At 41.6% G+C, this 26,692-nt stretch overlaps 2 protein-coding genes across 2 annotated transcripts; one reads left to right on the top strand and one right to left on the bottom strand.

The window, feature by feature from the left end:
• Positions 1-147: 147 nt before the first annotated feature.
• LOC310931143 (S-adenosylhomocysteine hydrolase-like protein 1) lies at positions 148-14,572 on the top strand (the record flags this gene model as incomplete). The annotated part of the gene is made up of 17 exons (XM_083894253.1): positions 148-429; positions 7,188-7,299; positions 7,456-7,593; positions 7,935-8,035; positions 8,130-8,232; positions 8,350-8,444; positions 8,923-9,029; positions 9,112-9,228; positions 9,315-9,378; positions 10,212-10,300; positions 10,388-10,458; positions 11,348-11,442; positions 11,667-11,765; positions 12,588-12,656; positions 12,773-12,851; positions 13,112-13,232; positions 14,569-14,572. 17 exons carry the CDS (start codon positions 148-150, stop codon positions 14,570-14,572), a joined length of 1,746 nt encoding a protein of 581 aa, XP_083750379.1.
• A 2,394-nt stretch (positions 14,573-16,966) lies between these two features.
• LOC310931142 (uncharacterized protein) lies at positions 16,967-18,491 on the bottom strand (the record flags this gene model as incomplete). The annotated part of the gene is made up of 3 exons (XM_083894252.1): positions 16,967-17,181; positions 17,274-17,423; positions 18,119-18,491. The coding sequence occupies 3 exons, from the start codon at positions 18,489-18,491 to the stop codon at positions 16,979-16,981; spliced, it is 726 nt and encodes a 241-aa protein (XP_083750378.1). The 3' UTR covers positions 16,967-16,978.
• Positions 18,492-26,692: the final 8,201 nt, after the last annotated feature.

The following is a 26,692-nucleotide window of genomic DNA, read 5'->3' as shown; positions in this document are numbered from 1 at the left end:
CACAAACGCTCTACTTTACTCTCAATCAAAGAACCAAGGAGCTGCTGCTGTTTACAGTGAAAACACACACACACACGACTCACAGGAGGAAGCACCATGTGGGCTGTGTGAGCTGCAACCTGCCTGATCACTTCATTTCTGGCGGCCATGGCGGAGGATAAGGAGCACACAGCGTCCTCTTTGGAGGAGCAGCCACCAGCCGATGATGATTCACCTGGGCCTCATGTGGAGGACGGAGCTGTGCTGAATGGAAAAACAGAGGAGGGCGAGCCTGGCACCAATGACCAGGCAGTGAAGATAAGCCCCGAGCTGCTGCGGATGCTGAAGGCGGCAGAGAGCAGGAGGATGTCTGAGGGTCAGGAGGACAGAGACGACACAGAGACACGTGGGACAGACGAAGAGGTCACTGAGGCTCTGAAGACCGACATGGTGAGGCAGGAACTCAGCTCGACTCTCTGGCCTGGCAGCGTGAAGCTGCATATACTTAAGTCTTTACTCAGTGTTTTAAGTTACCATGTAACGGCCTCTAACAATGTTTGACTTGCACACGCAACTCTTTAATCTCACAGGAAAGGACTATTAACCCTTCTGTTATCCTCAAATTTAGTTCATGTGTCAGGTATTTTAAGTTTCTTTCCTGACTACCTACAGTATATATAGCCCTTTAATTTAAATACAACCCTCCATCCACCCACCCCTTATACACCCAGAGCACCTAAAATCACCGTAAAATCTCACTGATTGACCTAAAATCTGTTTATTGGTTTGGTCTGTTTCATATAAAGCCTTCTGTGGCTTTAAGGGTGCATTATGTAATAAATCTAAAGCAACTGGTCATAAAATCCTTCTAATATGTCACAGAGACTCAGAAATGTTCATATAACAAACTGAACTCACCAACAACAACAGTACAGACAAAATATTTGCATTAAAAAAAAATATTTTGCAGACTGCAAATCATGTTTATGTTTTGAAATCATGTTTTCACATGTGGCGCCACCTACCGCCGTCTACCAATCATTGCAGTCAGTAGAGTCTCAGCTGCCGAGCAACCACGGGTTGCCAGTTACGTCAGAAAAACGAAACCTAAAAGACGTCGGTATTTTGAATTTGAATGTAGTAACTGTTTTTGGCCACATTCTTACATATGGTACCTTTAAACTAAGCTGCACTCTTTTAAACCTAGTTTTAGTGACTTTCTACACACTTAAAGTTACAGTGCTTAGCCTTTGGTGAAATATTTAAGCTCCGGGGGATTTGTAACTGAAGGATTTATTTTTGTTGTTGTTGATGTTATTATCCTGCCTCGATATGGGTTCCATGAGCAGAAATCACGTGTAGCGTGTACATCGTTCTTCTGTTGCATTCTGTCAAGTTTTTAATTTTGGCGCGTGTGTTAAGAGATTAGAGTGTTTACACTGCATGTGTCTACCAGCAATATTACACACAGTACTTTTAGAGTCTAATTCACTCACTCACCGTCTACCACTTTATCCTCCACATGAGGGTTGCGGGGCTGCTGGTGCCAATCCCAGCTGACATACAGTAGAGTAAAATGCGTGGTCACAGGTCACCAGTCCGTCACAGGGACGGAGACAAACAATCATTCACTTGCTCACATATTCACACCTAAGTGCAGCATAGAGTGATCACTTAACCTCAGCATGTTTTTGGAGTGTGAGAGGAAACTGCAGAACATGGAGAAATATTAATTTATAGTATTTATATGAGGTGAAGGGCAGACTATCTCTGTATCTCTGTCCATATCAATCAAAGTTAAATCAGAAACTAAAGTCATTATCATACTGGTGATGTTAGGAGACACACAAGCCACTGCACGCAGCAGCAGCAGCCACGCGTCCGGTGTCAATAAAACATTGTTTGTATTCTGTGTCCTTCATCGTCTGGAAACAGGTTCGGTGAAGCAATACTATCACACCTGGCTGAGAGAGTGTTTGTGTGTATACAGTGGCAGTGCCGAGGTGTTTATCCTGTCAAACTGCTGAGAGCGGCTATTTTGAGCGGTAGAATCACTCCTGAAAATGTTCATCGACGTATCATACTCCGACCAGTTTGCAGACGTCTCGCTTTACTAGCGCAGTGCTGCTATTGCCTCCATCTGTCTCGACGTAAAATGAATCACTTCCTGTGCATATGATTATCGCTTGGCCGATACACTGAGAAACACAGAGAGAGAGCGGTGCAACCTCATTTGAATGTAAAGGACGTTTAAACGTTGCTCCAAAGTCTCTGAATCCTATATTACCCATCATGCACGTGAGCATCCCTCACCACACTCTTCATGTCTGCTTACTTTCCACAGCTTGCAATTAAAACATGTCCTCTCGTGTGTGTATGGTCAATCCCTTATAGCTTTTTGCCAACATAACACAGATGATGTCACGATGACATCATCATAACCAGATAGGGCCTTATAGACGACTGCCTTTTCACATGGATTTCCACTTCATGTGGCGGATAAAGTGGTAGAAAATGGACGGATAATGGATTATGATGATGTGTGAAATCAGTGACGTGTGTCTAAGGCAGGGGTTCTCAAAGTTTTGATACCTGAGGGCCAATTTAGGAAGCCAACATTAGACTGAGGGCCACCAAAGGAAAAAACAAAACAGAAAGAAATCCCATTTGCAATAACTATGTCGTCCAAAATTTGACAATTTAAAAAAAAAAAAAATATATCCAAAATTTGACAAAAACGTCATACTATACTATGTCGTCCAAAATTTTAAAATTTTTGGGGAAAAAAGTTTTTGGTCCAAAATTTGACAAAAACTATGTCGTCCCAAATTTGACAATTTTTTTCAAAAAAAAGTTTGGTCCAAAATTTGACAAAAATGACATACTATACTATGTCGTCCAAAATCTGACATAGTTTTTTTTGGGAAAAAATTTCAACACCAAAATTTGACAAAAACGTCATACTACACTGTGTCACTATGTCATCCAAAATTTTATGACATAGTCAATACAGTTGTACAGTTAACACTTATTGGTCTGTATCCAGTAATGTCCAATAAACATTTAACAAGCTTAGTAACTCCTGGATTAAAACTATCAACTATAATTCATGTTTCTGCGGGCCGCCATTGGCCCCCGGGCCGCACTTTGAGAACCAATGGTCTAAGGCAACAGAATTGGTTTGGTCATTTAGCGAGCAGCACTGTAGCTTTATCCTCACATTTATTATAAGAAACCTAAGCTGCCCTTTGTGTCCCAGAATGCAACTGTATGACGTGTTTACTTCGCTCTGCTGATTCTTCTTCTCATGCTATAGCTGCCCTCTTCTTTCTCTCACTAACAAACGAATGCACAGTGCACGTCTTTGCAGTTGCGGTCTATTGAATGTAAACCCTGCAGTGCACTTTACTATATGTACATATACTGTGTGTGTGTGTGTGTGTGTGTGTGTGTGTGTGTGTGTGTGTGTGTGTGTGTGTGTGTGTGTGTGTGTGTGTGTGTGTGTGTGTGTGAGGCCTTTGAGTACTAACTCTTAACACAGCCCTCACAACTCTCTCACTTGTGTAAGCTTCACAAAGACTCATTTATTCACCGTTTTGCTTCCACCTGTCACCTGCGGGTGTGGCGTGAGTGTCACTCTGGGAACTGTATAATGAAGTGTGAATCAGTGTGAATCAGTCGGTCAGCTCGCAGCTCTGTCAGGTGGTCACTGTGGGAACAAACACCCTGCATGAAGCATGAGGAAAGTGTACAGTCTAGTGAACATCACTAAAGCCAAGGACGAGGAGGCGGTGCAGTCCATCTGTATCAAGGTATCACTTTCTTTGTGTTAAATGTTTTGCTTTAGTTTGACGTGTATCTGTATCAGTTAGAAGAGTGCTTGAATATGACGCCCGACAAAATGTTCAAATGTCTACAAGTGGTGATTGTTCTTTTTGTTTTCTAAAAGCAGAGGCAGATAGACAGACATATATATATTCTACTTTCACAGCAGCTAACCTGAATATACTTTGCCAACCATGCAGTGAGTGAACCTTCACACTGTTCCAGGTCACAGCTTATTGTCCGTTTGTGTTAACGTTTAAGCAGCAACGAGTAACTGCCTGCAGTGTATTCATTGTAAGAATTAATTGCCAAGAAGGAGACGTTTAAATTTAAAACCAGTTGCATTCATTCCCTCCAGGTACTAACTCCTGACCATTCTCAGGCTACATTCAAACTATGATTGAATTTTCTGCTTCAATGGGTTTCATTTAGCTTCCTCAGATTCACAATGCTGGCCTGGCCTTCACTTATTTCACTTGGTCTTCTTCTGCTTTCAGCCTCCTGGTCTCTCCAGTTCACTACCTTCTCCTTCATTTCCCTCCTTCTCTTTCTGCTCTGCACTTTTCTTACTAAAAACCCTTTTCAACATCCACACTTTTTGCTCTCCTTTTCCTTGTGAGAAGCTCTGGTTATCCTTGTATCACTACACTGTAGGGCCATGTAGCTAATACGTGCAACAATTCAAAAACACAAGATATTTATTACACACAACAGTTATGTTTAGACTACTTAATGCTTTTGTATGTGTTATTTTCCCAGTTAGAAAAGTAAAGGATGTCACCTGGTTTAAGTCATTGCTGTGATAGGTGACAGTAAGTGGTTTTAGTGTGTTGTGACGTAATCCCGCGAAACGTTATGGATTAAAACATGACAGATTTTAATATATCTAATATATGAAGCTGTTGTTTTTCACTAAAATCAAAACTGATCAAAGAGCAAAACGCTCTTACAAATCACGAGCAAGTGATTTCACATTTAATTAATGGCCACGCTGTTATCGCTGAATAACCTTAGATTACATTCATTATAAATGTTATTTTAAGTTAAATTGGTGTGTTTAAACTTCACCTGGGGAAACTGATTGTGAACAGTGCACTGCACGTTTGAAGCAGGGCCGTAGCTAAGTGAGTCAGGGGCCTAAGATTATATTTACAATTAATGACTTTTGGTCAAATTATTGTTTGTTTCACTACTTTGAAAAGCTTGTGGACATAGGATGTTTTTACAAGTAAAGTTTTTAAAACACAAAAGTCAGGGGGGGCAGATTGGGGGGGGCAAGACTCTACAGTGGGGGGGGGCATTAGCTCCGCCCATGGACATTTTTTAATTAGTCCAAAGTTTAAAATGTGTTTTTTTTAAACGTGCGCAATCTAACAGAATATCTTTTCTGGTCATAAATTCTACACGAGTCCTTTGCACAGCAGCCATTTTAACACGTTTCAGCAAGAAAAGCACAGGTGTCACTGATCACATGTGTTTCATCCACGTCAGGACAGTGTGACAGTGAACCAGCAGCCTCAAACTGAACAAGTTCAATTTCATTTACGGAAACTTCGGACTCAGAATCTTCAGGTTTGCTGGCATGTTACGTTCTTCCAAGTTCTAAGTGTCCTCGGGTTTAATACTGGCCATCCTGTGATCTTCTCCATGTAGGCTGCTGTTATCTTGATCTCATTTCCAAAGTTCTCTTTGAGCAACTTTTTGCAACAGCAAATCCTTTTTCTGCAATCATATAAAGGCAGCTGCGTATATATATAATATCCCTTGGCTGCCCCCTAGTGAATTGTTCGAGATAGTACAAGCAGTCTCTTTTACAGCTGGTCTTTGCTTTCACGCAGTGCTCAAACGCTCTCGTAAAAGTGTTGAACTGCAGAGGATCTCCATCATAAGTTGGAATTTCTCGGCTCTGCAGCAGTTGTGATGTTTGCATTTGAACAGGGAGATCTGTTCTATCATTCTGTTGTTGCAGCAGATTATAGAGTCCTGCGGTCTGATTTTGGCCTTGTAGGGGTTCAAACACTTTTAGTGGATTTAGTGGCCTTTAGTGGATTGAAAGCTTTGAGTGTAGGTTGTATTTGTAACTGAGGGGGTTGAGAGCCTTGAATGACAGGTGGCTTTGGTTGTGTTGTATAATGAGTGGGTAAAGACGTTGAAACAGCAACCTGGGTTTCCCCCAAATTTGGCAAGATCGTTGATCAATTACCAATGGTGATTGGTAATTGGTAATGCCAAAAGAGAGGTGAGTGGGAGCTTAGCTCTAGCCCCTTTCCTGATGTAGGAAGCCATTCCATCAGGTTGCCTTGAATGGATGCTGCTACCTCCCTGTAGCACTGCTAGCTTCGCAGTAGTCACAGCGATCTCAGTGTCCAGCTCAAGCTGCTCCCTTTTTCTCCTCAAGATGACCTCCTGCTCCTCCAATGCAAGCTTCTCCTTTAAAGCAGCAGCTTGAGCCAAGAGTGCAGCCTGTTCCGCCTCTGCATTGTGTTGGGCTGAAGACGTGGAGGATCTACTACTTGAGGATCTACTACTTGACTGAATGTTTGAAATGCTGTCTTGAGGTAGAATGTGATCGTCCTCTTCCTCTTCCTTTCCAACAGCAGCTCCATTTCCATTGCTGGCATCGTCAGTTTGAGAATCATCCCTTTCAAGTGTTGTCAACAACTGTGTGTGTTTCCGTTGGTCCAGTTTTAGTTAAAAAAGGAAAACTGTGACCGTTTTTTCATTTTTTGGTTGAATATACGAAAAAAGGAAAGAGCAGCGCTGTTTCTGTGCTCTTGTTTGTTGAAATTATCAAGAAAACGGATTATACATTAGTACCCGGACCTTTTCGGCCTAGTCCTAAACAAAGTCCAGTACTGGTTGCTAATACGAGGATTTAGTTTCAGACGTGCGCTCAGTGCGCTCCAACATAACGGAGGACAGAGTTCAGCTGTGTTTACAATTATCACGCAGGTTTATTTTCCTTCATATACCATTCAGCCGCAAAAACGTTAACTCATGACACATGTAACCAAAATAACAAACCGAATATCGCACCACAGTAAACCATAAGCACACTAGGTTCATCAGGTACACTCGAAAACACCTGTGTCTTGGTTTCACTGGGTTAAAAGCATCACTGGGCTGCAGCCAGTACATACAGCCCCCTATTGGCACGGAGTAGAATTACATAAAATAATACAAAATGAATATGGCTCATACAATGTTATTATTTCTAATTTGATTTTACAATTGTTCGAGTGCACAGTTACAGTATCATAATATATATAATATAGTGAGACAGCAATAGATGCAGTAATGAGTCCAGAAAGAGATTTATGACAGAGGCATGCCATAAAACAAGCTTCACTCATATTGTTTTATTCTTTATTTGATCTCGACAGCAAATACAGTTCAGTGACCAGAAAAAAGAATTCAACAAACTTCCCACCAAGACTGCGCGTCGCTCTCTGTCTCGCTCCGTCTCACAGTCGTCTACTGATAGCTTCAGTTCAGGTAAGGAAACATGCAAACACTGATCACATCACGTCTCTGAGGATTAGCCTTGGTGCTTTCTCCTCCAGCTGAATCTCTGTCAAATTGAAAAGTTCTGTGAAGAATGAGGTCTTTTTAATGTGCTAATACTAATTCTTCTTTCTTTCTGCGTGGCAGTGGGCAGTGACAGCACAGAGGATGAGTCTTCTCCAAAAGACAAGATCCAGAAGAATTCCAAGGGCCTTTCTGACTTCTGCATCAGAAACATCAAACAGGCTGAGTTTGGACGCAGAGAGATAGAAATGGCTCAGCAAGGTGAAATAAAATGAAACTTTCCCGTCATCTTTATCCTCAGTTGCAGTTCATAAAATGATTGCAATAACTGTAATGTAAATGCTTTGATACATATATCAGAATCAGAATACTTTATTAAGTAAAACAAGAATCTTAAATCAGTTCATTATCATTTTATGTCTGATAAAAATCTCCCCGTCCTTATCCTCAAACCTCTGTTTATGGCTCCAGACTGTGACGAGACAGGAGAGAAGAAAATAAAGAGAGATAAATTGGGCATGTGAAAAGATAAACACAAAATATTTGCGTTATACTTCATGACTCAATGATGTGTCCTTGTGTCTGTGTAACGTGACATTTAGAAATGCCAGCGCTGATGGTCCTGAGGAAAAGAGCAGGTGGAGAGAAACCTCTGGCCGGAGCCAAAATTGTGGGCTGCACACACATCACTGCACAGACAGCGGTCAGTGCAACACACACACACACACACACACATGCACACACCTCCTTTATAGAAGAGTAACATATGTGTGTGTGTGTGTGTCACTGTGTTGCAGGTTTTGATTGAGACTCTGTGTGTGTTGGGAGCTCATTGTCGCTGGGCAGCTTGTAACATCTTCTCCACCCAGAACGCTATAGCTGCTGCTCTGGCTGAAGGAGGTAAAACCACCTCCTCCTCCTCCTCCTCCTCCTCCTCCTCCTGACTCTGCTTTTTGTCCTTCCTCATTTTCTCTTTTGATCATCACAATGTTCCTCCCTCCTCTCGTTCCCGCTCAGGCGTCCCTGTGTTTGCATGGAGAGGAGAATCAGAGGAGGACTTCTGGTGGTGTATTGACCAATGTGTTGGTGCTAGGAACTGGCAGCCCAACATGGTACAGTAAAGTCCAGACAATAACGCACATGTGCAGACATCATCTAATCTTCCTGGAACAAATAAAGGCTTATCTTATCTTAAGGGAAATGCTGTGCTCATTCTCTCCTCACTGCTCACTACAATTTATAGCCATAAAGACAAATATGTACATTTATGTATTTGTCTGACGGCTATGACCACTTCTGAAATTGCAATATAGTGCGTAATAAACAGAGTGTAAACACAGCAGTTTCCATTTTCATGGATGAAAACATCTTGACTCCTGACTCTTTATGGTATTTAATGTATTCATAAAGGACAGATTACAGTTTTACACACAGAACATGCAGTACATGACCTTTCAAGGTCATAGGAACATTTAAGTCCTTAACCCTAACAACCCTAACCCTTAAGGTACATGTTCTGCTGTTTTCGATGTCACACATACAGCTCATTTCTGATATCATTAGCTGATCTTACTTTTTGACTCTGGTCAGATTCTGGACGATGGAGGTGACTTGACCCACTGGATCTATAAGAAATACCCGAGTGTGTTCAAGAGGATCAGAGGCATCGTGGAGGAAAGTGTGACGGGCGTCCATCGGTTTGTTTTCACACCAAACTCTTTCACGTCTTCCACCTCACAGTCGTTGTCCTTCCGGCTCATGTGCGTCTCTGTGTCTCAGCTTGTACCAGCTGTCAAAGGCCGGCAAACTGTGCGTGCCAGCCATCAATGTCAACGACTCAGTGACCAAGCAGAAATTTGACAACCTGTACTGCTGCAAGGAGTCCTTACTGGACGGGTGAGGGGGCGAATGTTGTGATGTTAAACAGCCGATCACAGAGCAAACACCTGACTCTGTTCTACTCTGTTTAACTCTGCTCTCAGGGTAAAGCGAACCACTGACATCATGTTTGGAGGAAAACAGGTGGTGGTGTGCGGGTACGGTGAGGTGAGTCGGAAGATAAGCGCGGTCATGTTTTCATGTGTAACTTGTAAATATACACAACAGTTGTATGTAGAGTACAACTGACACATGCAGAGTGTAATGTATACAGTCTTTAAATCAAGAATCAACAAGAAATGGCGAAATCCAAAGCAGGAGGGAAAGACAAAAGAAACAATAAAGTTTACTCAACACTGATTAAGCTTATCAGTACCACACTTCTCACTCAGCAGATAGCAGTGCGTTATTTTGTTGTATGTTCCCATGCTGCTGCATAGAGTGATACAAGGAGGAAGCAGCACTTTCATAAAGCGAGACAGTTTCATACAGCAGCACTAAGAAGCAGACATCACAAGTCTCAGAAGTGAAGTCCAATGCTAAAAAGATCATTCTAAATCCTTCTCATGCTAAAACTAAACTGAGACTTCACAGTATTTTAATCACAATCATGGACACTCATCATTGACCCCAGCCAAGGGGGCAGGTTCTGCTTTCATCAGGAGGAGCATCCAGTGTAAAAAAAAAATTCTGCCAAATCAAATACTGTGGCGACCAGCTAGAGGGAGAAGCCGAAAGTAAAACCATACAATAAAACTAATCACAACCATGATCTTGGCTCCTCATGTTGGATCCTCCAATACTGAGAGTATGTGCTATCTCCACCTGAACAACTGCCTGACTATATGTGCCTGCATGTGCTCATGACAGCTGCTGCTCTTTCCTTTATCTTGCAGCTCCACGTGTCCTGGATGAAGTCTGAACAAGCAACACTACATTAAATAAATACACAAAGTGAGAGTTTGGATTTAATAAGTCGACTTCTTCTTTTTCCTTTGAAGGTTGGCAAAGGTTGCTGCACTGCTGTTAAAGCACTAGGTGCCATTGTGTACGTCACAGAAGTGGATCCCATTTGCGCCCTTCAGGCCTGGTATGAACGAAGGAGGAGTTTATTCAGTTTAAATTGTAGGCAAACAAGAAAACTATTAACTCTATTTTATATTGGTGCTCGTTTTAGCATGGACGGCTTCAGAGTGATTAAACTGAGCGACGTGATCAGACAAGTGGACATGGTCATCACCTGTACAGGTAACACAATATTAAAGGCACAAGAGAACATCAGCTCATCCTTCCCTTCTAAGGATGTTGGAGAACATGTGTAACCTTAGCTTATTGGCTATCCTCCTGTATGCGTTGATGTCAGATCCATGTGCAGTAACAGCCAAACAACAACAAACATGTCGGATTATATCCATCAGTCAGACATTCATGTTGCCTTAGCTGCTCTGATACCTATCCAGGAGTCATTTCAGCAATTAAGCCGAGTTAATGGTTTGGTTTTCGACTGTGGGCTAAGTAGAAGGACGTTTCAGCGCATGCGCGCGGTCCTGGTGTTGTTGTATGACAGTGCTTCACAGCGCCACCTAGCCACCTGGCATGCATACTACATCAAATGTCACACACTTTTGCGTCACCGTGTGCATGCAGATTTCCACCCTAAGACGTTCGTCTAAACGCGAAATAAAAAAGTGGGAACGCAACGCCACTTTTGCACACAGTTTGTGTTCAGATCGTTGTCGTGTAAAGCTAGCCTAAATAGTGCAGCCGTTGCTAATAGAACACAGGTGAGAAATCAAGAAAGGGCGTGTCCTCAAGCTGGTGGGCGTGGATCAATGACAGGAAGTCACTTAAAGTGAAACAGGGGACCAATCCAAGTTTCAAAATAAAACCGAAAATGAGAACGAAACCGATGTTTCACCCTCATGTTTTTTTTGTTTTTTTTAAATGCCTTTATTTATTTATTACTAATTATTTTATAAACGGGCAGTTTGTGCTGCTAGATTAGTTTAGTTTTAAATACTGCAGTTGTTCACATAGTATAATTTAAATAATGATATAACTATGGTGCTGTGGTGCCCCCCCATAGGGGGTAGGGCCCAACTAATTGTGAACATGTGTAATCGTCATTTCTCTGCAGGTAATAGAAACGTGGTGAGGAGGGAACATCTGGACAGAATGAAGAGCGGCTGTATCATCTGCAACATGGGACACTCCAACTCTGAGATAGATTTGGTAAAAACAAAAATACAGTCTGTGTGTGTGTGTGTGTGTGTGTGTGTGTGTGTGTGTGTGTGTGGGTGTGTGGGTGTGTGTGTGTGTTTCTACCGTATATATGTTGATGTTCCTATCGGCAATGTTCATGCATGTGTGTGTGTGTGTGTGTGTGTGTGTGTGTGTGTGTGTGTGTGTGTGTGTGTGTGTGTGTGTGTGTGTGTGTGTGAATCCTTGTCTCTCAGGTGAGTTTGCAGACTGCAGAGCTGAGGTGGGAGCATGTGCGGCCTCACGTGGACCACATCCTCTGGCCTGATGGCAGGAGAATCGTCCTGCTGGCCAAGGTGAGGACGCTGTTAGCTTCAGCGTTAACACCACACACACACACACACACACACACACACACATACACACACACACACACACACACATTAACTGTCAGAGCTAAAGGGGCTAATGCTGCACATATGATCCTGCTTTAGCATGTGTTCACTCACACACTAGTGATGGAAATTCCGGCTCTTTTTAGAGAACCGGCTCTTTCGGCTCGGCTCACTAAAAAGAACCGGCTCTTTCAGCTCCCAAGCGGTTCTTCAGGTTGTTTTATTGCTTTCATTAATTTATCTACAACAATATAAAATTATGCATAAAATTAATTACTAGGTAAAAAAAAGTGCTTTTTATTCATATATGTTTATTATATAAATATGCTTTTAGTTATACACTCCACATAAAATGTAAAAAATTAATTATAAAATACAAAAACAACTATTTACAATTCAACTTTTAACTATTTCAATTTTCAACTTTTTCCTTTTAAACAAATTTGAAAAAAGTGAGAGAGAGAGAGAGAGAGAGAGAGCGAGAGAGAGAGAGAGAGAGAGAGAGAGAGAGAGAGAGAGAGAGAGAGAGAGAGAGAGAGAGAGAGAGAGAGAGCGAGAGAGAGAGAGAGAGAGAGAGAGAGAGTGACAAAAAAAAAAAAAAAAAAAAAACACGGCTCCCAAGAAAGAGCCGGCTCCCGTCGTTCACTTCAAAGAGCCGGCTCTAAGAGCCTTTCATTCGCGACCGACCCATCACTATCACACATGTGCCGATTCCTCCTGCTGTCACATTGTATATTGCATATTGTCATTTCAGATCATTTGTGTTTCATTTTCCTCTCACAGGGTCGTTTGCTGAACCTGAGCTGCTCCACAGTGCCCTCGTGTGTCCTCTCCATCACTGCCACAACTCAGGTGTGATCAGAAGTTGTTCTTCTTCTTTTTTCTCTTTTGAACACACGAAACACACACTGTTAATGTGTTTACTCTCCTCCAGTTGTGTGTAGTCATGTGTTCATGTTGTGTTCCAGGCTCTGGCTCTGATAGAGCTGCACAGCGCTCCACAGGGACGATACAAAAAAGATGTCTACCTGCTGCCAAAGAAGATGGGCAAGTCCTCTGCTTTAAAACCCTGAAACAAACATTACCTTAAAGGGATTTTTTAAGTTTTTCGGCACTGCCATGAATCAGCCTGCAAATCTCTCACTCTCTACTATCATTGTTTTTCTTGATGGACTTTGGTGTAAGAAGTGAGTGTTAGTCTGTGCTGGTGGGGCAGGGTCAGTCCAAAGCTGAACTATCCCTTTACTGTTCCTTAAAGACGGATCAAAACAAGACAACAACTTCATTTATGTGTCTTTCTTCTTCAGATGAATATGTGGCCGGACTTCACCTGTCCACATTTGACGCTCACCTCACAGAACTGACCGAGGATCAGGCCAAGTACCTGGGCATCAGTAAACACGGGCCCTTTAAACCCACATACTACAGGTCAACACACACACACACACTGTTACAAGAACACTAATGTTTGCTTTATCTTGTGTTTAACAAAAGTATTCTTTTAAAAAACAGGTATTAAGCTATGGACATAAATGTGAAGAACAGAAGCTCCTCAGATGTCGACAGAGCTCTGGCGCCCTCTGCAGCCTGAACATCACTGAGCTCTAACAGTGATGAATGTGCATCTGTATCTGTTTCTCGTCTAGAATGTGGGGCCAGTTGTTCAAAAAATGTAATCCGGATCAAAATTATCCAGGTTTGGAAATCCCATTTTTTCAAAACAACATTGGATTGGATCACCCTGATTCAGGATTACCAGCTAAGTAAAAAACAGGTAGAAGAGCCAACATTGGGTCACTTTAAGTGTTTATTTTGAGACGAAACACTAAACATAAACATCCACTTCCATTTATAATTTCTTTTATGAGCCTTTTATGATGCACATGAGCCTGTTGAAGAACCAGACCAACCTCTGGTGTTCTGTCAGAATGAGGGACTGACTGGACGTGGAGTAAGGGATGCAACTGTCGAAATTATTTTTGACAGTTTCAAATTCAAAAAGTTATTGAAATCTGTTTGGGAGTTTATTTCATGGGGACATGATCATTTTTATTTTTACTTTACTAAACTGAAAGGCTTGATTGGTAGCCTATGTTACTTGATCACTGTAACGGTTAAACAAGTCAAGTGCAAAATATAAATAAAAGTATATACACTGAATGACACAAATGTATTATTTGACCAATTCTATAGTTTTACTAGATTTTCCTCCTGAAATCCACTTTGAAATCCTACCCCTTGTTAGGATCAGGGTAATCCTGTTTTTGTGGATCAAAGTTATCCAAAACCTACTAAAAAGTTTTGAGCAACACAAACTGAAGGTTTTTCCTTACATTTCCAAACTAGGATTGGATTACATGATCTGATTCAATTTTAGAATCCTTCTTTTCCTTTTGAACAAACCATTTTCCAAACCTATAACCAAAATCCGAGCAGATTATCTTTGAACAACTGGCCCGTGATGATTGTGATGAAGTATGAAGAGAAACATAAAGTGTAAACAACAATCAGTAAGTCGAGTTTCCAGCTGATTATCTGTTGATTATTTGCCATTAAGGAAAAAATGCATCTATACACTTAACATAGTTTAATGTCTTAGTCCTATAATCCTGATTGAATGTATTTTAATTCCATTTAAATGACATACTAAGATCATTGTGTTCACTATAAATAAAACAATCTTGCTTTTCAAAGTCTCTCCATGTCTTTTTGTCTCAGTTTCTATGATTTAATGTAAAGTATTTCTGTTTGTTTGTGTTTGTAGGTGAGGGACACACAGTATAAACTCTAGGTAAATGCAGAAGGAGGCAGTATTGTTGTAGAGTTTCACTGTTATGTGACTGTTTCTTCCCACTAGAGGGCAGAAGAGCATTACTGTCATAATATAAAGCATTATTTTACAGTTTTTCTCAATTGTTTACACACATTTTCTGAAACCTTGCCTCATGCTCTCACAACTCTACACACAAATCCAAAAAACACACACACAATGGGCAAAACCCCTCAATTCTCCTGCAAAATGAAACTTTACATTCAAAACAATGTTATTTCTTCTCAAAATGGTATTTTGTTTTTAAATCACACACACAAACCATCATATCAATAGACATTTATAAGAACCAGTTGAACACTGATGTTCTCAATGTAAAACACTATGATGAATGGAAAACACTTCTTCTCCATTGATCATAATGACTTAGGCCTTTTTGAGTGTTTAGTGTTACACTAACTACAGACAGTACATACATAAGTGTGTAAAATGTTTGTGTTTGACGATGGAGGATGGAGGGTGGAGTGTTAGAAAATGGATGGATTGTTTTTATACTCAAAACACACAAATACACAGTAACACATATATTTTATTCCTATGTATTTCCCACAAAAACAATGTACACTGTACATCCCAACCAACACAAAGTTGCACATACAGTGGTCTACATACCAAACAGAACCCGTTTATGCTCACGCACTGATTGCAAATTGTAAAACTGTGTGACAGGTGTTTTCCCATGTGATGAGTCAGTTTGCATAGTAGGGAAATTAACTTTAGAATTTTGAATGACAGTGTGTTCTTTGTGAAAACAAGACATTTTCTTCATGAAAATTGTGCCAAATGCAGAGAATTGTGTGTAGTGATTTGAAAGAAGTGTGTTTTACAACTGCAATTTGAGTGTAAGGCAGGAATTGTGCTTGTAGTTTAGTAGAGTTGGTTCAGGGGGTTGGTGCATGAGTTACCTGTTGTGGTCATTGTGTCTCAAGTACCAGAAGTTGTGTGTAAACAATTGAGAAAAACTGTAAGCCTCAGAATATCCAACAGCTCCTGTCAGTGTCAACACTCAAACTGCATGAGCTGCTTGTCTAAGACTTACATGAATATACAGCCTTAGTCATTATGATCGATGAAGAAGAAGTGTTTTCCATTCATCTTCACCTTTTCATGACACCGGACGTCTTACACCAGAACAGCAGACGTTCAACAAAAAAATCAGCAGAACACGGGTGGTGGTCGAAAACGCTTTCGGCAGACTGAAGGGCAGGTGGCGTTGCCTCCTGAAAAGGAATGATTGCGATGTTGAGCTGGTAAAATCGACGGTGGTGACCTGCTGTGCTCTACACAACCTGTGTGAAAATCATGGCGAGACCTATGCCACAGACTGGGATGCACACACGAAAGGAACAGTGGGCGAACCTGTGGTTGCAGTGGCACATGGTGTGGAAGAGGGTAGAGATTTACGCGACGGTCTATTGCGTCACTTGTTGTGACATTGTAAATTTCCTACTTGTTTTTCAACGATCAATAAAAGTTTGTACTTTCTACAGAAATGTCTGCATACATTTTATTTGTTACGGCTGCCACAAGTGACTGCTGCAGCACCATTATGTCTGATAACCAATTTGTTAATTTATTTGAATCAGGACACTGCATATTCATCAACATGTCAGCATAGAGCAACAATTAAGTATGCCAGAGTTGGCACAAAAGCCAATTTAAAATCACAAAACATTAGTTCAAAATAAAACATAAAACAAAAAGAAATAATGTAACCATGAGTGCATGCCTGGTTAGTTTTCAGTGCATTTCTAAAATGCTGAATAGGTATTGCTTCTCTGACAGTCTGGTAGCCTACAGCAGTGTTTTTCAACCTTTATTGAGCCTAGGTACACTTTTTTTTCTTAGAAAAAAATCACGAGGCACACCGAACAAATGTTTTTTTGTTTTTTTAAATGATTCTCTGTAGCCTATAGTAACAATTTAGTCATTCTTATCAAAGTGTCTTTAATATTTATATCCACATTTGGAGATAATTTGTAATTTTTCTAAAAATGTTTTTACACCAATTAGGTGAAATTGGATAATTTCCCACGTCACACCTGACCTCGTGTTTGACTAATGTGGTAAAAAGTCACATTTATGAAGCAATTGTTACCCACACTTCGGTGCTAGGAATTGCTAAACTATCATAACACCGCATTTGCACATTAGTGCTAAAGCGTAGATCAATGTATGATGATGAATAATAAATAGGCACGATGCGATCACTTAAGTAAGATTGAGGTTTATTTACACACAAAAAAAACACAGCAAACCAAAGTGCAAAACAGTGCAACAAAGCAAAATTCTATAAAAAATACTGTACAGTGCCACAGTCGTACGGAAGGACAGAAGAAATCGGTCACTGATTCCTGCGACCCATTGCCTGAATCAACGCCATCAGTACTTGGTTGTCCTCCCTCCTCAAAGTCGCTTCATGCGCGCGTGCTTCTCTGGCATCAGTGAGTAGTATTGTCATCTGTTCCTTGAACAGGACCATCTGGATGCGGTGCTGTTCTTGTTGGATAGCAAGGAGGTCGGACTCTGACCCTCTTTTCCTCTTTGCTAGATAACAATATAGAAGTAGAAGTAGGTTATCAAACCATTTAGGAAACACACATGGGAAAATGTTGTGGATCAGATTTAGTATGTCTTACCTGTTCCACGCAGCTGTGGCCTGCTGTGTGCCGCCTGTGGCGCTGGCGAGGAAGACGAAGGTGGGGGCACCGGTGAGGAAGACGCTGCTGGCTCACCAGGGGAATCGCTGCTGGTGGCTAGTGAACCTTCCATGCATACCGTTTGGGATTCTTGAACAAAAGATGTGTACATATAGGCTTATTACACATACAACACTACATCAGCTACACGTTAAAAACATCATGGTATTATAATTTAGTTAAGTTAGTTACAAATCTGGGTTGCTTTACAAGTTTACGTAATGTGTTGTTGTAGGCTGAGCACGTACAAGCGGATATTGCAAACTAGCTAGCCAGCTATGTTGCCTCATGTAAACAACACTACACCAGGCAACACGTTTAAAACATCATAGCATTACAATTTAGTTAAGTTAGGGGGGTTGGGGTAATTCGTGCTGTGTACAAATCTGGGTTACTTTACACGTTCACGTAATGTGTTGTTGTAGTAGGCTGAGCACGTACAAGCGGATATTTCAAACTAGCTAGCCAGCTATGTTGCCTCATGTAAACAACACTACATCAGGCAACACGTTTAAAACATCATAGTATTACAATTTAGTTAAGTTAGGGGGGTTGGGGTAATTCGTGCTGTGTACAAATCTGGGTTGCTTTACACGTTCACGTAATGTGTTGTTGTAGGCTGGGCACGTACTAGCATTGCTAACTAGCTAGTCAATAACGTTGCCTTGGGCGGCAAACGGGCTAAACCCAAACAAGCTAGCTAGTCGGCTACCTTTGTGCGTGGGTTTGCCTACATGATGTTACTTTTTAAAGTGTCTGGTTTGCTCTCATTGAAGAAAACTTACCATCCTCCACCATCGCCTTCAACAACGAAGAAGCCGAGTCGATGCCACCCTCTCTCCCTCGGTATGCCGGCCGGTGCCCGTAGATGGCGTCCATGTCGTCGAACCACTTCCAGGTCCTGCGGTTCGCCCCACTGCGACCATTATGGTCCTTTATGTCCCCGTAGTCACTCTTTAATTTCTCCAATCTGTCCCGACACTCCTGCAGCGTACGCTGGAAGCCGTGAGTGGACATCGACACGGCGAGCTCCTGATAAACCTTCTCCTTCCGAGTGGCCCGGTCCAGCTTACTCTGTATCTTCTCATCGGCAACAAAAGATAAGAAAGTCTGGACCTCCTCGTTTGTCCAGGGAACGACTTTTGGCGCTGTTGCCATGACTCGCTGATAAATGTTTTTTAAAAATGGTGGGATAGATTCCTGCATCCTGTATTTTATGTCGCGCTCATGACGCACCCAGTGACGATACTTCTGGCCAATCAGTTGCCGGCAGTTTTGACCAATCAGCGCATAGTACCTGCCCACAGTACCTGCGCATAGTACCTGCGCCACTGAATGGAACCTCACCACCGCAGGTACTAAAAATTAGTGCCGAGTTCCAGGTACTACACTAGTGGAAACAATCGCTAAACCGTGTCGTGTAGGGCAGTGCCGTTGAAAATCGGGCCGGTGGAAAAGCGCCAATAGGGTTTTTTATTTAGCACATCAGTGTTCAACTGGTTCTTATACATGTCTATTGATATGATCGTTTGTGTGTGTGATTTGAAAACAAAATACCATTTTGAGAAGAAATAACATTGTTTTGAATGTTAAGTTTCATTTTGCAGAAGAATTGAGGGGTTTTGCCCATTGTGTGTGTGTTTTTTGGATTTGTGTGTAGAGTTTTGAGAGCATGAGGCAAGGTTTCAGAAAATGTGTGTAAACAATTGAGAAAAACTGTAACTCGATCATATCACAATCATCATCTGTTCTCCATGATCGTTGCCTCTTGTCTGTCTCTGAACATGAAGAACTAAAAATACCACTCTGTTCCTGGATTACTGTAATCCAGAGCCTCACTGTGTTCATGTGTGTGTGTGTGTGTTTCCTCGTTGAACAGCACACTGTGTTTCTCTAGGTCAGCACACTAAAAGTAAAGTGAATGTAACATTTCTAAAGGGAGGTACTGCAAGTTGACTTAAAACATGAATATAAAAATGATTTTATTTATCAAATTGATCAAAACTTTGTTGTTGTTTTGCGTCAAACATTTAAATTTAAAGATAGTAAAGGTCAGACTGCACACTGACCAAACACATCAGTGATCTAAAAGGCTAAAAGCGACAGAAACCTCATTATTAGGTTCTATTTAAACCTATTCTACACTGACTTACTTGTATACAAACATACTTATCCTTGTAAATGTTACATAGTGGACCTTTAAATGGTGGTCTTGCATTGTTATTTCACATGTTGATGTAATGATATACAGTATTACAGTATGTTGTGACGTACTGCATCAGCTCGAAACATCTAGAACATCTGTTTTTGCAAAGTTTCACCTGGTCTTTGTACAATAATCACACATGAAGTGAATAAGTAAGTAAGGCTTTATTAATAAAGTTTAACAGTTCAGAAAGTCATGTACAGTGTATTCAAAACAACAAACAATCAAATACAAACAGAACAGAGAAAAACCTCCACACTGTGACATGAGTTTACTTTACAGGGAACGTTCCACCTTTATTACTGTACTCCTGGCTGTGTGTGTGTGTGTGTGTGTGTGTGTGTGCGTGCGTGCGTGTGTGTGTGTTCAGGGATTCACCCCTAAAGAGCTCTGATGCCTTCTCTGAATCACTACCAGGTCTAATCACTGGTGCCAGCTGTCAGTGCATCACCTCCCCCCTCTCCCCCCCCCCTCTCTCCCCTCTCTCTCTCTGACACCACTTAACCTCACATCCTCTCCACTGGTCCATAATGGACTCTCATCACATGAAGAACACATATCAGAGTGTGATGATGTCTCGGCGATGGTGCAGTGGTGCAGCGTTTGCTCTGAGTCGACCATGTGTTTGATAAAACTGATGCAGACGTCACGTATTCAACGGGAGGGAACAGATTTTCTTGTCTTGTCTCTGATCCTCTTTGTCCTCCTCACTCCTGCTGCTCTTCCTCTTTTTTTCTTTGCCAAACCTAACAATCTTGTGTCGTTTCCCCACTGCTCAAGTGTATTCTTTAACACTTATAATAATAAAAGAGTGCACTGCATCTGCAGATTTGAATGCATCATTTTACACAGATTTTTACTGTCATGGTTCTCTGGACACTTTTGGGAACTTTCATCTATTACGTAGCAAAAGCACAATTTTAAGTTGAAGTACTGAAGTCCAACATCTAAATGTGCAGTTTTATCCTCCTATTGAACAAATAAACGTCAGACATTCATTTAAGGGCAATGATTGTGCTGCATAACTCAAAAACTCAAAACGTTAAGAAACTATTTTGATGACATTTTCTGATGATGTCAGTCATGGCCTAAGAAAGAAATAACACACCAGTGAAAGTGAGTCTGCACTGCATGCTTTCTCTGCTTTTAGGTCTGAACCAATCCAATCCAAATTATTCTATTTTGACTCTGTACATGGAAATAATTAGGCTTTAAAACTCTCCATGTCTCTCCATTGTAAACTGATGAAGACTAAAAACACACAGTAAATACAGGAAATGTCAAGTATTTAGTGACTGACCCTCACACTCTGGCTCTTTGAAACATGGAGTAAAATAGCTGAGGATATAATGCTGCTGCTGCTGCTGCTGCTGCTGCTGCTGCTGCTGCTGCTGCTGCTGCTGCTGCTCACAGCAACACTAAGGATTTACAACAACACCCTGTTTTCACATGAGCAGCATAGATGTATTGATCAGGTGATCGTCAGCTCAGTGCTTAATGGTCTGTGTATGGCTTCATGGGTTAAGGCCCAGTGGTCAAAGGTGTCACGTTGGGTCCATACCTTCAGTGTTGGAGGTCTAAGATTACCACTCAGGGTTTGATGTCACGATCAGTGAAGTGCAGCCAGGACAACCCTGAGGGACACCGTACATCTGAGGGAGACAAAGACAAAGAGGAAACAGACTCTGGAGTCTTAACCAACACTGTACTTAGGTGATTCCTCTCACAGCCAGTCTTCACTTCTGTAAAGTACTAAAAAGAGATGCTTGAGTAAAAGTGTAGAAAAATACTTTGGTAGAATATGAGTATATTTATTGTACTTAAGGGCCACATGGGGTTGTAGTGGTCAGCACTCTTGCCTTTGCAGCAAGAACAAGGACCTTTCTGCACGGAGGTCACATGTTCTCCCTGTGTGTGCGTGGCTTCCTCCCACAGTCGGAAAACATGCAATAAGGCGACCGGTCACTCTAAATTGCCCGTAGGTGTGAGAGTGAATGAATGGTTGTTTGTCTCTATATGTGTCCCTGCTCCAGCGTGAACCCCCGCCTTGTCAGTGTAAAATTAATGTCAGCTGAGATTGGCACAGCACCCTCCTGTGAAGGATAAAGCGGGAGAAAGTGGATGGATGGAAAATGTGCTTACGTTTTAGAGTTTCAATAGAGTGACCGTAGCTCACAGGTAAAGTCAGTCATCTATTACCTGGAAGGTTGCGAGTTAGACTCTATGCTGATGTGTCGTTGGGCAAGACAGTTAACCTGACGTTGCTCCTCATGGCATGGTGTGAATGGGTATGAAGGATGTGTGATAGAAAATGTGGTGTGAATGGCAGAAGTGTAAAGACTAGAAAAGCTCTATAAAAATACAGACCATAATGCCAACTCTTCTTCTTCTTCTTTGATTTTATTTGGTTGTAACGAGTAACAGAGACAATTAGGGGTAAATATGACATAAGCATTAGAACACTGGACATGGACTGGCTGACAGACTGTGATGATGGCTGAGGACACACTGGTCAAAACTCTCGGTCAGTTGTTGGCAAGTCTAGAACCACCGGATCCTTCCAGCGCACCAGAGTGAGTTCTACCATTGCCAAACACTGTGGGAGAGAGAGCTCTGTGCCACAGTCGGGGGATCAGTTTACACGGAGCATCGTCTCAGATATAGAGCTGGCTGATATCTGAGAGGAGCTGCTGTAAATGGATCTGTCACAGACAACACTCACCTTAATGCTCGTGTACAGCTGACAGTCTGTCTTGTCCCATATTGGCACTACACATGATTGCTCAAACAAGGAGAGACAACAGCAAAAATGTGCTAGTGCCAAAATGGGCAAAGAAGGCGTTTTTAAATCGTCCGGTTTGTCTTTTCGTGGACATTTGTGGTTCTGTCTCTACTCTGTTTATGGCCCTATGGTAATTCACTGATGGTCTGCTGTGACAGTGAATTCTACCAGTGCCATACACAGAACAGGAGGAGAGAGGAGTGCAGAAGCACACGGTCATCATCTTTGTTTGAGTATGTACTTTGAGGAAAATCTCCAAAGAGTTCTATCCTTTTAAAAGTTTCTCTGTGTTGTTGTTGTTGTTGTTGTTGTTGTTGTTGTTGTTGTTGTTGTTGTTGTTGTGTGGTTTCAGTGTTATTATTGGGACATTTTAAAACCTCCACGAGAGCCTTCCTGATCCTGGTGAAGGAGCGAGGCTGCAGCTCACATTGATTCTAACAGGACAGGGAATGATGCGCTAAGTGATTTTTGAGATGCTCCAAATGGGTCCCAAAGCAGGGCTCATCTTCCCGTTTCCGGGAGAGATCAATAGAGCGCGAGACAAAGAGAGAGAGCACGCACGAGACAGAGAGAGAGAGCGAGAGAGAGAGTCCCACCTATAATAAAATAGAATTGGTCCTTCAACAGAATAAGTTGTTATTTTCAATATTTCTTAATATTACTCAATTTATTGTTGGGTAAATACAATGTTAAAAAAATAGTGTAAAAATATTGATTGCTGCTTCCAAAACCTCACATTTTTAAGAGAGTCAGTTTTCTCTCATAGAGGAGCAAAGAAAACAGATTCACATCTCAAAAACCTTCTGGATTAATCGAGTAACTATTTAAAGTCATCAATGAATCTATTAGTCATTATTGCAGCCATGGTATATGTTCTGTTCTGGTGGAGGGAAAACAAACGACACTTGTCATTGTGTTTGTTTTCTTTTGTGTTTTCTCCACACACGCTGACGATCATTGAAGCTCAGAGCTGCATTTGTCATTATCATCAAGTTTTTTGAATCGTCTTACCTTAAACACGTGCACCCTGGATCCTCACTGCAGGAGAATCATCGAAGATGATGATGATGGTGATGATGATGATGATGATGATCTCCAGCAGGATGAATACGCTCAGAGCACTTTTTAAACTTCTTTTTCAGTCAGCTGCTCCACACACACACACACACACATACACACGTTTACGCGTCACGACAGGGATTTTCTCCAGGACTCGTAATTAGTTGATAAGCGTCTTAACCCCAGTGTCAGAGCAGTAATCCACGCCGCCCTCCTCCATCAACTTCTGCCGCCTCCATACTTACGTCTCCTTTGCGCCTTTACGCACAGGACGCGCGCACTGCAGTGGCGACGATGACCCGAGAGTTAGTTCACTGTCATGATTTACTGCTTATATTAGAATTATATTCTGAACAATAAAGAAGCGCAAACCTTTCCTCACACTCATCTTGACACTTTTGGAGGGAAATAATCAGATAAACGCGGCCTAAAACACAACATCATTAACAAGTGACTGAAGTCAATTTCACACAAACATGTCAACCTGAAAAAAGACAGTGATAACAAATGAATATAAAAGAGAAAGTGATCCTCAAAAACGACCTGAAGACATCCACCGGGTGTGGCCCCGGGCTCTCTCTCTCTCTCTCTCTCAGTGCCTCTCACTGTCTCTCTCCCTTCCTCTCTCCTCTGCTCCTCTTTATACAGTGGACTCATAGCCTCCTCCTCCTCCTCCTCCTCCTCCTCGGGTCCCGCGGCTCATTTACCTGCTGTCAGTAATTGTCAGGGCAGGTTGCAGGTGGAAAAAGCGGCATCATGGTGTCAGACTGTGATGACTCAGGTTTAGGTTACGGCTCTTTTAGAGTTAACGCTGAAATCCAGCCGCTCAGCCTTTGTCCTGCTCTACATACATTATGAAGGAGGCGCAGACGGTCAGCAGCAGCAGCAGCAGCATCATCATCTTCATCATCAGCAGCAGCAGCAGCAGCATCATCCTCATCATCAGCAGCATCAGCGTACACTCACTTACACTCAGCTATTTTCCTTAATTGGTTCTGTATTTCTTAATTGCTATGATTCTTCCTGTAAAAACATACAATAAACTCAATAAAACTTGATGCTGTGTTTGATATTTGACTAAAACGTTATATATATTTTACAGCAGCTCTTCAGTAACATGTTTGTCCCTTTGTGTTGTGTTGGTGTTTGCATGTGCAGTTATTGTGTCGGTCTTTAATGTGCGGTCACTGTTTTCAATTTAGAGTTACTTTATTGATGAATGAATGCTTTGATTGAAGTAAGTATGTCATTGTTTTGTATTTTGTATACTTTATTGGCTTTTTTTTCCACATAACAAGCCGAGAGCTGAAAGAAAGGACAATGTACAAAGATACACTCCCGATAAAAAAAAAAAAAAAAAAAAAAAAGACAAAGAATTTATATTTTGCACTGTTGGATCTTAAGAAGGTTCTAACTCGCGTTTCAAAATGCAAAAAGAAGATATGGGAGTGAGACAAAAAAAATTGAGTAAGCAATTTATTACAATAACAACCATTAAAGTGAAATAGGCTGTTCTTCAGCCATCAAAAGATTAAAGGTGCATTATGTAATAAATTTAAAGCAACTGGCCTTAAAATCCTCCTAATATGTCACAGAGACTCAGGAATAATGTTCATATAACAAACTGAACTCACCAACAACAACAGTACAGACAAAATATTTGCATTAAAAAATATATTTTGCAGACTGCAAATCATGTTTATGTTTTGAAATCATGTTTTGGCATGTGGCGCCACCTACCACCGTCTACCAATCATTGCAGTCAGTAGAGTCTCAGCTGCCGAGCAACCATGGTTGCCAGTTACGTCAGAAAAACCTAAAAGAAACCTAAAAGACCTCGGTATTTTGAATTTGAATGCAGTAACTGTTTTTGGCCACATTCTTACACATGGCACCTTTAAGACCACATCTAAAAAAAAACTAAAAAAAAAAAGAAATAACATTTTCAAAAAAGGACTCAGTAATGAGTAGCTGCGCCATTCGTGTTAATCACCTCAAAGATTCACACTAACACATTCTTGATGCTCGTGTTTCCAGGAGGCGAGTGGGAATGTTGCTCCAAGTGGTGAAGATGGCTTCAAAGATCCACTGATCTGTGGAGAGACATCATGCCACTCAAAAATCACAATTACATACAATAAATACAACAGTAACACACATGTGACAAACTGTCACTGTAGTCAACCACTGACCACACATTAATGTTTAAACTTACACCTAAACTGCAACTGAAACCACACGTTACTGTAAACTAAGTATTAGATGAAGTGATCTGAATGATATTTTGAACAGTGGAGAGACATCAAACTATCAGGATGAAGCTAAGCCTAACTAGTCTTCAATGGCTTGACTTTAAACGCTGAACTTAGAATGAAGACCAGGTGTAGTAACAGCAACACTCTGAAGCGTGCCCCCACTCATAATTACCACCAAAAATAAAAAGGGTAATGTGGCAAGGTTGTGACACCTGCCCGAAATATAACTCCCACACTAACACAGTCAAATGAAAAGCCACTAAACATACACACCAAACACACTGAATTCACCTCATGAACTTTCAGATCTGGACCGATCTCGGACGACCCCCTTTGTCAAGACTGGCTCAGATGACGTGACAAAAAACAACCAATTAGGTAGGTAGGTAGGTAAGCAGCTAGGTGGGTAGGTAAGCAGCTAGTTAGGTAGGTAAGCAGCTAGTTAGGTAGGTAAGCAGCTAGTTAGGTAGGTAAGCAGCTAGGTAGGTAGGTAGGTAGGTAGGTAGGTAGGTAGGTAGGTAGGTAGGTAGGTAGGTAGGTAGGTAGGTAGGTAGGTAGGTATTAGGTAGGTAGGTAGGTAATAGGTAGGTAGGTAAGCAGCTAGGTAGGTAGGAAGGCAGCTAGGTAGGTAGGTAGGTAGGTAGGTAGGTAGGTATGTAATAGGCAGGTAGGTATGTAATAGGCAGGTAGGGAGGCAGCTAGGTAGGTAGGTAGGCAAGCAGCTAGGTTGGTAGGTAGCTAGGTAATAGGCAGGTAAGTAGGTAGGTAAGCAGCTAGGTGGGTAGATATGTATGTATGAATTAGGCAGGTAGGTAGGTAATAGGTAGGTAGGTAGTTAGGTAGGGAGGGAGGCAGGCAGATAGGTAGGTAGGTAGGTAGGTAGGTAATAGGCTGGTAGGTAAGTAGGTATGTATGTAATAGGCAGGTAGGTAGGTAGGTAGAGGAGCGGGTAATAGGTCGGTAGGTAGTTAGGTAAGCAGCTAGGTAGGTGGGTAGGTAGGTACAACACCGTATAAACCACTATCAGAGAAGATAGTGTGAGTTTTTAAACCTACAG

Source organism: Microchirus variegatus, assembly GCF_963457635.1.
Source record: "Microchirus variegatus genome assembly, chromosome: 8".
In the NCBI taxonomy this organism is placed as follows: Eukaryota; Metazoa; Chordata; class Actinopteri; order Pleuronectiformes; family Soleidae; genus Microchirus; species Microchirus variegatus.
Note: the sequence above shows the minus strand (reverse complement) of the source record. Positions and strands in the feature narration are given on the sequence as shown.